The following is a 14,072-nucleotide window of genomic DNA, read 5'->3' on the forward strand; positions in this document are numbered from 1 at the left end:
TTCGTTCTCCCATCTGTTTATATGGGGGCTTTACTTTTAAATAATCAATAAAACTAAATACTAAAAATACAGAATATGGACATGAGATACCACAGATTTCGCCACTTCAATATTGTTTGTATAAAAATGTTTAGAAATGCCAAAGAGCAACATTTCTGATAAACTTATTGGAGAATTGGCCTCATTTCTGAATCCATATTAGTGTTGTGCAAAATGTGTTGGTTTTGTTTTGATGGAAACACTTTATCATAAGTTCCTGATTGAAGATGAAACTCTCAGATCTTCGTATTTAAAGAAACAACCGGATTTATCTATGATTTTTAAATAAATAAATTGAATGTCGAGCTCTACTAAAGCGCGCGGGAGACAGCACCACCCTGCGGCCACGTTGCACACCCTACGTCATCTCCGCTTCCGGATAACCAACCAATCACACGTCTGGACATGTACTATAAATACAACGTAACTTCCTCCCAGCGCTCTCTTTTCACCGTGCGGTCAGATCTCCATACGGCGTTGTGTCGTGGTGAGTGTGAACTCGTTGAATTTAACTGATAAACCTGTGAAATCCCTGCAGATACGCGATGTAGTGATGCGTTGTTGTGTTAACTCACAGCGGGTTGTTACTAATCCTCCATGTTGCGTCTTTAAAGACTCTAAATATCGTTGAAAGGACGATGCTAACCTCCATGCTAACACGCTAGCTGCTGACACGCGCTCCTCCCGCTGCTGTCCATCTCGTGCCTGACGATAAATACGCAGGAAACCGTGTATTCGGAGTTTAGCTCCATTTGAATAATTACTAAACACTTTTATAAAATGTGAAATATGATGTGAAGTCTGTATAAAGTGGTTTCAGGCCTTTTAGTAACTGGGCGCCTTTGATGGCTGCTCCTTACTGACCCGGTGTCCTTTTTTAGAAACTGATAGAAAACTATTTAACTGTCCTTAATGACTTGTTTTATCGCTTTGAGTAAATTTAAACTGATATAAAAGGACCGGATTAGTCACCATCTTTGAGGCATGAGGTAGAAGTCCTGAAGAATATTGCTTTCATTCATACTACGGAGGCCGAGAGAGCTCAACGCACTTTAAATTAAGAAATCACATGCTAATAGAAAAACACACGTGCAAATTTAGAAAACAACTTAATTTTGACGACACGTGCAAATACAGAAACGTGCTTCAAATTGAGAGAACAATGGAAATGTTTCCAGGCGACCCATTAAGGAGGTGAACCTGCTGTAGTTCGATGCTTTATGCAGTTAAATCACAACAAAGCAGAGTCAGAGATGGTCTCCACCCAAATGCATGGGCCTTCTCTGAAGTTGGTCTAAACTGCTATAATAACTCTTTAGCTCAACACTGGAAGGCCCTTATGCAAGTTTTAAGGTTTAATGACAAACCAGAAGCTGATTTTCTGACAAATCCACTGTCTTTTCTTTTCCCAGCTTCCCAATAAACTCGTAACTCCGGGAAAGTGGTCACGATGTCCGGGGGTCTAGATGTCCTTCAAATGAAGGAGGAGGATGTGCTGAAGTTCCTGGCGGCAGGAACCCACCTGGGAGGAACCAACTTGGACTTCCAGATGGACCAGTACGTCTATAAGAGAAAAAGCGACGGTGAGCCTTCTCACTGTGAAGTTAGTCACTGTGCTTGAGATGCAGAATAATCAAAGACTCCTGTTTCTGTTTGAATCTCCAGGTGTGTACATCATCAACCTAAAGAAGACCTGGGAGAAGCTTCTGCTGGCAGCCAGGGCCATTGTTGCCATTGAGAACCCAGCTGATGTGTGCGTCATCTCCTCCAGGAACACCGGACAGGTAACGTGCAACACTTAAAGAAGTTCTGTACATTGACTTGAATACGCACACTTTTAAAACCGGGCACCGCTGTTGGTGTTCTGGCGTCGGATGTGTGCAAGAGTAATCTGGCCGGGTTTTCGCTAACACCATTAGGACGGCTGTCCCATGACTGGAGTTTGATAGTGACCTGAGCCACAGTGCGAACTGTTGAAGATAAAGTAACTCAAGTCAGATTTCAACTGAGATTTAGAATATAACTTGTTTTTCTCTGCCCACTTCAGAGAGCTGTGCTGAAGTTCGCCTCTGCCACTGGTGCCACCACCTTCCATGGTCGTTTCACCCCAGGTACCTTCACCAATCAGATCCAGGCAGCTTTCAGAGAGCCCCGCCTCCTGCTTGTGACCGACCCTCGTGCTGACCATCAGCCACTGACTGAGGCTTCCTACGTCAACATTCCCACCATCGCCCTGTGCAACACCGACTCCCCACTGAGATACGTGGATATCTCCATCCCCTGTAACAACAAGGTGAGAACCACTATCTCCTGACGTGACTCCTCACACCTTGCACACCGTTAGAGCCCGGTACTGTCCTGTCTGTGCAGTGTTGGGTGTAGGATGTGTGCTAAAAGAAAGTGCTTGACTTCTGACCACTCTTTTCCGACCCACTTGGAGGGAAATGGTTGGAGATCTTGCCACAGAATCTGTACTATCATACATTTATGTACTTGGTGAATATGCAATGGCAGCTGCTGGGTGTTTTAATCTATGTTGTTCATGACTAAAGTGTACTTGTGTTACAGGGTCACCACTCCGTGGGTCTGATGTGGTGGATGTTGGCCAGAGAGGTTCTCAGGATGAGGGGAACCATCTCCAGGGAGCACCCATGGGAGGTCATGCCTGATCTGTACTTCTACAGAGACCCTGAAGAGATCGAGAAGGAGGAGCAGGCTGCAGCTGAGAAGGCTGTTGGAAAGGAGGAGTTCCAGGGAGAATGGAGCGCCCCCGCTGCTGAGTTTACTCAGCCGGAGGTCGCTGACTGGTCTGAGGGCGTTGCTGTTCCATCTGTGCCCATCCAGCAGTTCCCTGCCCGTAAGCTCACTTTTAACAACTCTTATCTAAACTTTTTAACTCTGCATCTAGTTGGTCTGTGACATGGCCCTGAACGCATCATTAAAACCTTTCTTTTCTCTCTAGCTGCAGCAGCTGCACCTGTCAAGCCCGCAGAACCTTTCCCAGCTGAGCGTAAGTGAAATCTTGAATTATGTAAACATTAATACTTTTGAATAGAAGTATAAACTTGTTCTTGATGCTAAACTTGTGTTTTTTCTTTCCTGCAGAGGACTGGAGTAACCAGCCTGCCACTGAGGACTGGTCCACGGCTCCCACTGCCCAGGCTTCAGACTGGGGTGGTGCTCCCGCTGACTGGTCTTAGATCAGTGACTCTGGCAACAATAAAACTGTTGTTTACACTCTGACTGTTGTGTTGTTTCATTTAATATTTACTGAAGGTCTGAAATACATCCAACATGAGATGAGCCATCATTTGTCCCACTATGAGGAACTTTTCTCTAATGGCTGTAAAGGATTGCAAAAATAAAAGCACAAGCAAAGGAATATAAACTGAAGCAAATATAAAATATGGTGTGTATACAATATTTTGTATCTATAGTATAGCATTATACATGAAATTGACACGGTGGGAAATGGCTTGACATCAACCGTGGCCAAATAATAAATCCAGTTTAACTCCTGAAGTCGACACCCCATATCAGTGTAACATGTAGTCAATCAAGATTAGTCTGGTCATCGGGTTAATAAAGTTTATAAACTTTGACTTTGCTGTAATGATGTAATTGCATAAAACCCATTAAGGTGGATAATGTAAAAAAATAAAAAACAGATTGACAATCTGCAGGACGATAGGATTCTGACATTTGCGGTTTTGGGTGAAGTTGCATATTTTATAATCTGACCCCAAATGTTACACAGATTTATTTAACACAGTGGCACAGTTTGCATATGAGGGATGGACAGAAAGATGATGGTTATATAAAAGTTCTGCATTGAAATGTGTATGTAGATGGGAAGTTTGATCTTTCCAGAAAGCAAGATTCAAATGTTGAAGCTGTAGCCTGAATTATTTTCCACTTGTTAATTTCAGTAGAAATCTTATTAACAAGTGTATATACACTAAAGATTTAAGGGACCAACCAATGAAGGTTGACCTGCTGTACCTGCAGCCAGATACATATCTATATATCTGCTGATTATTCCTCTGTTTTCATATAAGAACCAAAAATTCTAAATTGCTCGATCAACCTCTAGGAAATTAAAAGGAGAACTCACAGATTTTAATACAAGACAAGATACCCTCCACTGGTCAGAAATATTATCTTTTATTTTATTACAATTATATTCCCACGGCTCCATGTCCCCTCGCAATTTTATTGAATTGAAAAGGCGATGAAAATAAAACAGAAAGAGATTAAATTAGATTAGACAAACTTTACTGATCCCAGCTGGGGAGTTTAACTCGTTACAGCAGCACAGGTGGAATACATTAAACAAGAGAACATCTAAAAATAGACTTAAATACTAAATATAATACAGGGAACACATGTATGTTTATTAATGAGTATGTATTAATGTGTGTGTGTGTTATTTAGTGTGTATTACTAGTGTATTGTTGAGTATATGAATGAGTGTGTACCATTGATATTGATTGTGTATTATTAATATATTATTGATATAGTAACTGACTTTGTGGTTATTTCTTCACACCGAGCACGCGCCTCGTCCCGCTCGCGCAGAACAATCGTCTCCTCCACGTTCGCGCGTGTGTGTCAGGTGGGCGTGTTCCGGCCCCCTGATTGGTCGGCGGCTCTTCTCTTTCCTCCCCGGCTTCCGCTTTCTCTTCACGCGCACGCCCTGCCTGTGGATAATGATAATAATGATCAAGATGGCTACTGGAGACTCCCAGCGGTAGCGACCCCACAGATTTCATGGAAGCTCATAAAACTACGATCGGTCAGAGTTCGAGTCCCTCGTAGGGGACGGGGGCCGCCGCGGGGATCGAACTTTATGGATTAAAGCGGGCCGGGCGGAGATAGACGCGCCCGTGTTGTCTGCTCGCTCCGGGGACGTTAGCTAGCTCCGCCGCTAGCTCCTTGTGCTCGTCGACCAGCTCCGGGTTCAGCTCCGCGGCTCCGGTGAGCGGCGCCCTCCCGTTTCCCGCGGCCGGTCGTCGGGATGGCGGAGCCGAGGAAAGTTCCGTTCGTCACCATCTCGTCCTTCGGCGCCGCGGCCACGACCCCGACCCCGGAGTCCGGAAAGAAGCGCCGCCGCGAAGATGAGGCCGTCGAGTGCACTTCGGGGAAAGATGGAGGTGGAAGTGCGGCGGCGGGGTCAGGAGGTGGCGGAGCTCCGTTCGGAAACGACCAGGGAGCCGACGTCGAAGCCGCGGAGGCGAAGCCCACCGTGCGCCTCCACCTCCCGCTGACCGAGCCCAACGAGCGGGGCTCCGCGGAGTTCAACTACGGGGAGTTGGTCAACCCCTCCGCTTCTCAGGTTAGCGCACACAGCAGGCACCTCGATCCGGGCAGGAGGGGCCTAAAGCCGGCTTCAGCTCCGGAGAGGCAGCGGCGGAGAGATGTCACGAGGGTTCACAGCCCAACATCTGTTATCAGGGTTTATTTATTATCACTGCTCATCCAGATGTTTGTCGCTCAGTTTCTACAACTTAACAAAGAGAAATAAATAAATAAAACAAAGACAGAAACTGACGTTCAGGCCAAAGGGGGAACAGCAGCAACAACATCCGCCTCAGCGCCGTGTTGACTCAAGCACATGTTGGAAACTCTACTTCATTTTATGTGTATAGATCAAAACAGACATTATCTCAGGGAACTTTACACAGTGAGATCGAGAGCTTATAAAACTATATGTGCATCGACCGGTGGGTGAGTGAGAAGAAGGGGGGGAGAGAGAGAGACCAGTAACTGTTGAGTAACCGTCATATTTAACTTCTCTGAGGCTGGTGGTTGTAAGAAAACAATGATAAGAGTGATATTTATAGATGCAATGCTGTAATTCATGATAATAATGAGTGATAATAGTTCTGGATCCTGCAGCTCAGTGATACCTGCAGAATGTGAGCGAGCGAAAGAACAAACCACAAACCTGTGATGATAAACTCAATTTACTGCATCACATCATCACTATTACAAAGTCGTCTTTCTATTATTCAAATAAATACTAAACACTTCCACGCATTCATCTCCAGCAGATTAGATTACACTGTTTTGCACTTTTTCGCTGATCTTTCAAGAAACACAATACGTAAGATTGCTCCAGTGCCGTAAAGACTTGACTTCAAAGTATAACTGCTTGTTTACAAGGCCCTAAATATAGTTTAATAAAAAGTTTGAGTACCCAGTACGAGTAAAAGTACCTCTGAGAATCCAGAGCTGCTCTGTTGTCGTGTGGAACGAACTCTGTTAAAGTTCCTGCAAACCAATCTATTTATGTCAGAGGGCAAAAACCTCCATGTTCACAACGTACACAGGACAACTCAACACGGCTGGTTGAGTTTAAAATATAACCCTTAACAGTGTATCCATTAAATCTGAGTTTAATCGCCTCGACAAATGTAACTATAGCTGTTCTATTTTCTGTCACTTCTGCAATTGTGAAGCACTGAGTCATAATTTCCCAGCTTCTAGAAAAGTGAAGTCTGTGTTTCAACCCAGATCCGATGTCTTTCTTCTCACCAGGTAAAGCTCGCAGCTTCAACGGCCCCTAAAGGACTCACCCCCCCCCTGGACCCCAACGACCCCTTTGCTGACGACGAGAAGGAGCGACTGCAGGTGGAGGCGATGGCCAAGAAGTTCGAGAACAAATATGTAAGTGTTGTGATCTCCGGATGCTTGGGTATATTGTTCCAGCTGCGACGGCTCTGTACCCGAGGAGGATGTCAGATATTTTTTTTAAAGGTTTTTGATCCCTGTGTTTTCCGTCTGTCTGTAGGGTGGCGCCGTTAAGAAAAAGAAAAAGGACAGAATGCAAGATCTCATTGATATCGGATATGGCTACGATGACACTGATCCCTTCATAGACAATTCAGAGGCTGTGAGTTAAAACAATTTCAAAGCGCACACATCACTTAAAAAGTTAGCAAGCTATGAAACATATTATCCAAAGTCTGTGCCTCCCTTTTTTTTTATTCTTATTGTAATAAGTTCTGAGGAGCTGTACTTTTCTGTTTGGCCTGAGAATATCGTCAACAAGGATCAAGAGTAGCTTCGTCCACACGCCGTTGATCTGACCAGCATTTCTTATTGCACAACATCACATGACGTGTCCTAAGTTATTGAAGACGACTAACGGTACGCGTCCTTCTCTCTTGACCTCAGTACGATGAGCTGGTTCCTGCTTCTCTCACCACAAAGCACGGAGGCTTCTACATCAACACAGGCACCCTGCAGTTCAGAGCAGCGTCGGACTCCGAGGGAGAGAACGCAGGCACCGAGGATAATCCCTTCAAGGTAGCTTCTTGCTTCTCTACTACTAGAATGACCCTGTTTTAGTTGGATTTATTTCTTTTTTTAATCAAGATCCTTCATATATACCTTAGGAAATGGTGAAAATGTAAAAAAACAATTTGTAATTGTATTGAAATTCTGTAAATCCTTATCTGGACTTGAATTTCAGTAGTAATTTAGCTGTCATAACTGTGCTAATATGTCTTTTTCACTCATTTGTAGAAGATGAAAGATGGTGAAGAGCGGGTGATTAAAAAACGGCGGAAAAAGCCAGATGGAATTCTGGAGGAAAAGAAACCCAGGAAGAATAAAGTACCAAAGTCTGGGTGAGTTCATTCTCAGATATTTCCTTTGTATAGAGTTTTGTATGTGTCATTTCCTCTTTAGGAAATCTGTGTCATATTAATTCACAAGTCTAATAACTGTGCGTTAGTGTGGACTAAAACAAGGAGTTCACTAACTGGACGTCAGTCAGATGTGTCGTGGTTTCTCATCGTCACATTCTAACGTCAGTTCAGGAGCTAATCCCGACTCAGTCCTGTGTCTCTGGGTTAAATGTCTCTTCTTCTTCTTCTGTTGTGGCAGTGTTTCGTCCCTGAATGTTCATCGTCCAGAAAAGAAGAAGAGGAAGAAGCTGATGAAGGACTCTATCCATCTGGCCAACATGCTGCGTCGCTTCACCAGGGAGAAGGAGGAGATGCGCAAGAAGAATACATCTGCTCCCAGTCTGCCACGACCCAACGCCAAAGTGCCCGTCGCCAACAGTGCACTCCTCATCGCCCACCCCAAGGCCGCTGGCGGCAACGACTGCAACATCACTGACCTGAGCGCGGACCCGGCTGTGATGTCACTGCTGGGCTCGACCAATAACGACATCCTGCAGGACATGATGGGGGACCTGGACTTCGCGATGCTGGACTCCCCTCAGCCGTCCAGTCCAGCGCAGGGGGAGAACGGCTCCTTCGGGATGGGACACAAAGCCGGAGGCAGCAGAGTGTCGCAGGCTAACATGATGACCCCTCCTCCTCCTCTGCCCAATGGACTCCCAGCCCCGCTCACAAAGAGGATCGAGGACCTGAGAGCGGTACGAACTTCATCGTTAGGAGCTAGTCACACGTACACAAATGTGAAGCGGGTCAACGTTTGAATGTTTTAGAGGAAACTGATTGGAAGTGAGCAGGAAGTGAAGCTTGGCCACTCAAACATTTGTGTATGTGTGACCGTGGCCTCATTCTGGATCCCTTCAGTCAATCCAATATAATTTGTATAAGTCTAGAAGTGTCTGATGGTAACATTCAGCTCTTGTCTCAGGCGTCGCGTCTGTTTGATGAGGAGGGCCGGAAGAAGTTCTTCACGTTGGACATGAACAACATCCTTCTGGAGTGAGTAGCTTCACATTTACACACACACGCAGCAAACAACAACCAACAATGTGTGTAAATCTCACTGTGTGTGTGTGTGTGTGTGTGTCAGTATTGAGTTGCAGGTTCAGGAGCAGCCTGCAGAGGTACGTGCAGCTGTCTACTCTCACCTCGAGGCCTTTGTGCCCTGCAATAAAGAAGCTCTGCTCAAACGCCTTAAGAAGCTCAGCCTCAACATACAGGTGAGGGGGAGAGATCATCATTTATATTGTTGTTTTTATTATTATTAGACATAAGGACACAAATCTTTGTTCCTTTAAGACAGAAGCAGGAGTGAGAGTCTGAGCCGTAGAGCTCACAGGCTCTCAGGTAGAGCTTGTAGAGCTTGTGTCTTCTGGCTTTGTATCCGTTATCTGATTCTATATTTAGCACATCAGTATAACCCCCTGTGTGGGGGGTGTGTGTGTGAGAGAGACTTCTGACTGTGCTTATCCCTGTCGCCCAGGATGACCGTCTTCGCACGCCCCTGCTGAAGCTGAAGCTGGCAGTGTGCAGCTCGATGCCGGAGCAGATTGCTCGGTACAACATGGACTGTATCGCTAAGGTGGCAAAGTAAGAACTCGTCTCCTGATGTGAACACAGTTCTATGTGTCTGCCTCTCGACACGTTTCCGTCCACATTGTTTCTAAAGGGGATTTGACGTGTGGTGTTGTGTTGATGTGTTCGCAGGCAGCAGTCTGGGGAGGGAGAGAAGAACGGCTCCGAGGACGATGATGAGGAGAAACCAGGGAAGAGGGTGATGGGACCACGGAAGAAGTTTATCTGGGACGACAAACTCAGGTCAGTGTCACAGATGACGGAGAATCACTTCTAATACAAAATGATTTTGTGCTTTCAGCTGGTTCAAAACTTAGCTCTCGGGTTTCAACTAGTACTCTGTGAATTACAGCCACACCTTCGACCTCTTGTTGTTGTGTCGACGGTTAGCCACCAGCTAACTGTCCACTAACGTTACGTGCTGCCAGAGCTATATAAATAAAGTTTATTATTATTATTGTAGATATTATACAAGTGGCCATAAATGTACATAACGGTCAGAATCACCTCTGAGTATTCATGATGCTTGTTTGTTTTCCAGGTTACTGCTGTGTAACCTGGTGCGGGTGAAGCTGGGCTGTTTCGAGCTGGAGGGGAAGAACACGCTGTCTCTCGAGGATTACCTCAAAGCCTTCATGGAGACGGAAGTGAAACTTCTCTGGCCCAAGGGTTGGATGCAGGCCAGGATGCTGTTCAAAGAGAGCATCATGGCTCATGGTCACCTCACAGGTTACACGTGAGTCAGGCAGACCTATCTCATATCTCAGAACTGACTGTGATGCTGTAGCTTGTTCTCACTTCTGTCGTCTTTTCACTCCAGAGCAAAGAGGAAGATGGTCACGACTCCAAAGGCCAAGCCAAAGGTGGGACTGTTTCCTCTGATCTGGTTAGTTATGATGAGCAGTCAGGTCGTGACATGGTGTGTAAATGTTATGTTTGTGTTCTCTTTGAATCCAGGAGGCGGTTTGGGCTCGGCCCACACCCTCAGCGGGCGCCACGCCCTCACCTGCAGCCCAGGTTGCCAAGCGACCACCTCAGTCCCCCTCTGAGCCCATATGTCTGGATGACGATCTGACAACGCCCTCCCTGGACTCCATCTCCCAGGCCCTCGCCATCCTCGGCAACGCGGCCAAGGGCCTGGCCCAGGGGGACAGCCCCCCATCCCCCGACGGACCCAGGACCATTGCCAACCCCCTCTCCCTCCACACCTCACCACTCCTTCAGCAGCAGCAGAAGAAGAACTCTGTCAGCACTCTCAGCTCCAGTGCACCTCACTACATCTCTACCTCTTCGTCTTCCTCCACCCCTCTGTCTCGGCTTCCCTCCATCACGTCCTCTCCTCTGCCCTCCGTGAGGGTGGACGGGATGGGGGTCGTCAAGGGAATCGTGCAGGCGCACAGACACTCAGTTTTGAACACTCCGAGACCTTTGGGTGCAGCAAAAACCATCATGTCTGCCTCTCCGTCGCCGCTTAAACCACGTCCCCCACCCACTGCATCTCCACTCGTGGCCCCGGGATCTAAGACGGGGGTCTCCACTCCCCCCTCTGGCCTCCTCAAAGGCAGCAATAATAAATCCAACAGTGGTGACACTCTAATCCTCACATTGCCTCAGTCTCGGCCACACACCCTTTCCTCGCCCACCATCATCAAAACCTATCAGGGGCCTCGTATCGCCCACACCCTGCAGAGTAAATCCTCCCCCTCCCTCTCTCAGACGCTTTCTGGAGTTCAGCCCCAGCCACAGTCTAACTTTATCACCCCTATGCACGCCACGCTCACCAAATCCACACACAGCAGTATCCCACCCATTGTCAAGCTCACTCCCCGCACCCCCATCCCCATCGTCACCACCTCAGTCTCCCCCTCCATCTCTCAAAACCCCAGGTCTCAGGCAACCCCCACCATACACCAGTACTCTCCCCAAACCATAGCAGGGTACCGCCCGCCGTTCTCAGGTGTCAAAGGAGGAGTAACCAAGCCAGGGCAAGGCAGCTACACTCCTCCAGGCGGCCAGAAGACCCCCAACCACAGCACCAACAACATCAGCCTTATTAACGTGTCATCCATAAGCAAACATTCAGGGTCCAGTGCCTCCCCCACCTTGGTCTCCATCAACCCAGGCCAGCGTCAGAGGCCCGGGAGTGTGACACCTCAGGGGGCCAAGTCGGTGGCGTCTGTTTCATCGTCATCCATCTCCTCTCAGCTGCCACAGGTTTGTACCGTCAGCGCGTCCACATCATTCATTATTTAGCACATTTACACTCACTGTAGTAATTTGATCAGTCACCAGGTTTATTAGTTTATTAGAATCTCCAGAAGAAAAACTTTAATTCAAAATGTTACTGTTTGAGTTCAGTAGCTCAGGAAACATCTTTGCTCGTGGGTTTTTTATTCTGTTCCAGACGAGTCAGCGTTTCTCTGTACACATTAACTGATTAATTTGGTTTCCTCAACTGTGTTATTCAATATTCATGTGCACACTGGAGCGTAGCTGCAGCTGCTTTCACACACGGACTCTGGAGAATGTCTGTGAAACGAGGTCCAGACTTTCACCAGAGTTTCTCTCTGATGTCTGAGTTTGTGAAGTTTGGTGCAGCTGGATTTTAAAGAGACTTTAATTTCTATTTAAGATGAATCCTTTACTCAAATAGTTCAAACAGCAGAAAATGAAGAAGCAATTACTTTGGTAATTTAATTATCCTTTCAACCGAAAGTGTTTAACATTCACTAGTTTTTTCTTGGTGATCATTTTTCAGTTGTGACGTCATTTAAGACTAAATTAACTTTGGGTTTTAAACTGATCAGTTAATCAAGAACAAACCTACATTATTACAGGTTAAACTCTACAACATTAGTGATGAGTTCCCTCTACAACCCTGTTAATCTTAATGAATCAGTGGTTCTACCTCTAGTAGTAAAAAACGTATCTATTGTGATTTGATTGAACGGTAGAAGTTACAGAAATGGGAGAACAACTGGAGGAAACAACAAGACATGTACGATCTGAATGTGTTTGTGTCCAGGTCTCCACAGCAGGAGCCGGCGGTCTGCTCAGCTCAGCCTCGTCTCTCACCCTGGGGTACGGGATGCTGGGGGGCCTGGTGCCCGTGTCCCTCCCCTTCCAGTTCCCGCTGCTCAACCTGCCTCCGCTGGGAACGGCCGGCTCCAGCACGGCAGGCGGCGGCTCCGCGGCCAGTAGCAATGCATCGTTCTCTACCCTGACCCAGAGTGAGTGATGAACGCAGGGCAGAAACGTGGAGAATTCACACTATGCACAACGTTCAGATTTAAAACTGGGGACAGACACTAAATGTAATAAACAGAATAGTGAGCAACCTCTTTTAAAGCAGCTTTTGTTCTGGAAGCAAACTTCTCATTGATTTTCTCCAAGAGTTTAAAGCTTTACTTCCAGAACCACGATGACTGACTGAGCTCTATACAGAGTTTATATATTTCATATTTCAGTAGCAGACAGACTCTGTTTGTGACGTCGAGCTGCTGTTGTCTGTTCAGGCCTCGTTTTGTGTTACATGTTAGAGCCTCATTTCTTTATCACCATATTGTGTGTCAGGTGTATGCTTGTGATTTTTCTCGTTTGACATTTTCATTTGTTTGTTTTTTTGCTTCATTTCCCCAAATTTCTCTCAACCCTGTTTTGGAAACGTTTGTTATTCACACCTCTTCTTGTCTTTATCTGCTGTTTTGGCTTTGTCATCATCTGTCCTTTTATCTCTCCTTTCCCCATCCGTCTCTCCATCTGTATCCACGTCTCCCCCTCCTCCCCTCCTCGTCCCCCTGTCCTGTCTCCTCAGATCTGTATAAGAGTCTACAGGCAGGGTCTCAGGTCGCTGTGCCTCCTCACTTGCAGCTCGCCTTCTCAGGTAAAATCTGACCCTCCCTGCTCCCTTTACTCCTGCCCTCACTCCTTGCGTCCTCTCAGTTGTTCTGTCTCAGTTTGTCCTGTTCTGTCTGTGCCTGCTCCTGGAGTCATTTCAGCTGTCGGCCAATCTCTGTTTACGTTTTATTTATTTTCTATCACTTCTTTTCACTGATTTCAAGAACTGTGCTATTCCCGTCCAGATGTCAGTCAAAACCAGGGAGGAGACGCTAAGAGGAAGAATCTATGATGCAGCTGGATTCCTTCACCCGGTGGACGCAGGGACAGATGATGGGACGTGGCTTTGGGTGATGGACAGACAGACGGACACCAGCGGTCTGGGCTTCACTTGGGACTGTTGATCTGAGATCAGCTCCAGTTTTTTCATGAATACCACAGTTGCATATAACTTTTTTAAACAGTTTGATAAATTTGAAATACTATTCTTCTTAGAATTGTTAAATGAAATGACAAATGCTGTTTGTCAATGTTTACAAGATAGACCTATATCACTGTGGACAGGGAGGAGTGAGTGGGTTTTTAATGCGAGTGTGTGTGTGTGAGAGACTGTGTGTGAGTGGGGCTGAACGCGTGCCTTTGTGTGTCTCCCTCTCTGATGCATGGTCAGTGTGTCTATTCGGTGCTGTTTTTATCATAATGTTATTATCACTGATACCTGTAAGAATTGTAAACTGCAAATTGATGACTTTGAGCTTTTTTTTTTTCTCCTTCCAATGAAAGATGTAAACTTTTTCATTGTACATAAATTCTTTTTCTGTATAGAACTCAAACTGACTTAATTAAAAATCTTTGCTTTCACTGCAGACTAAATTGATGCAATTCAACAGAAAGTCAAGCTTATGTCATAAACAGGTTTCCCTCTTGACG

General features: G+C 46.1%; 2 protein-coding genes across 4 annotated transcripts; both read left to right on the plus strand.

Moving 5' to 3' along the window:
- The first annotated feature begins 443 nt into the window (after positions 1-443).
- Positions 444-3,282, plus strand: rpsa (ribosomal protein SA). The gene is made up of 7 exons (XM_035181471.2): positions 444-526; positions 1,452-1,622; positions 1,705-1,823; positions 2,087-2,332; positions 2,608-2,896; positions 3,002-3,049; positions 3,145-3,282. The coding sequence occupies exons 2-7, from the start codon at positions 1,490-1,492 to the stop codon at positions 3,237-3,239; spliced, it is 930 nt and encodes a 309-aa protein (XP_035037362.1). The 5' UTR covers positions 444-526; positions 1,452-1,489; the 3' UTR covers positions 3,240-3,282.
- Positions 3,283-4,619: 1,337 nt separating this feature from the next.
- Positions 4,620-14,003, plus strand: ubn2b (ubinuclein 2b). Of its 3 annotated transcripts, none has more exons than XM_047344033.1 (16): positions 4,620-5,374; positions 6,580-6,708; positions 6,833-6,934; positions 7,219-7,350; positions 7,570-7,673; positions 7,933-8,431; positions 8,659-8,729; positions 8,821-8,950; positions 9,214-9,320; positions 9,438-9,548; positions 9,847-10,041; positions 10,126-10,168; positions 10,263-11,519; positions 12,331-12,535; positions 13,120-13,188; positions 13,367-14,003. In XM_047344033.1, the coding sequence occupies exons 1-16, from the start codon at positions 5,057-5,059 to the stop codon at positions 13,432-13,434; spliced, it is 3,540 nt and encodes a 1,179-aa protein (XP_047199989.1). In that variant the 5' UTR covers positions 4,620-5,056; the 3' UTR covers positions 13,435-14,003. The 3 variants fall into 3 exon arrangements, with proteins under 3 accessions (XP_047199989.1, XP_047199991.1, XP_047199990.1); XM_047344034.1 differs by having other exon boundaries at positions 4,621-5,374; positions 13,388-14,003; XM_047344035.1 differs by lacking the exon at positions 13,120-13,188 and having other exon boundaries at positions 13,388-14,003.
- The last annotated feature ends 69 nt before the right edge of the window (positions 14,004-14,072 follow it).

This window comes from Hippoglossus stenolepis, chromosome 16 (genome assembly GCF_022539355.2).
Source record: "Hippoglossus stenolepis isolate QCI-W04-F060 chromosome 16, HSTE1.2, whole genome shotgun sequence".
NCBI lineage: Eukaryota > Metazoa > Chordata > Actinopteri > Pleuronectiformes > Pleuronectidae > Hippoglossus > Hippoglossus stenolepis.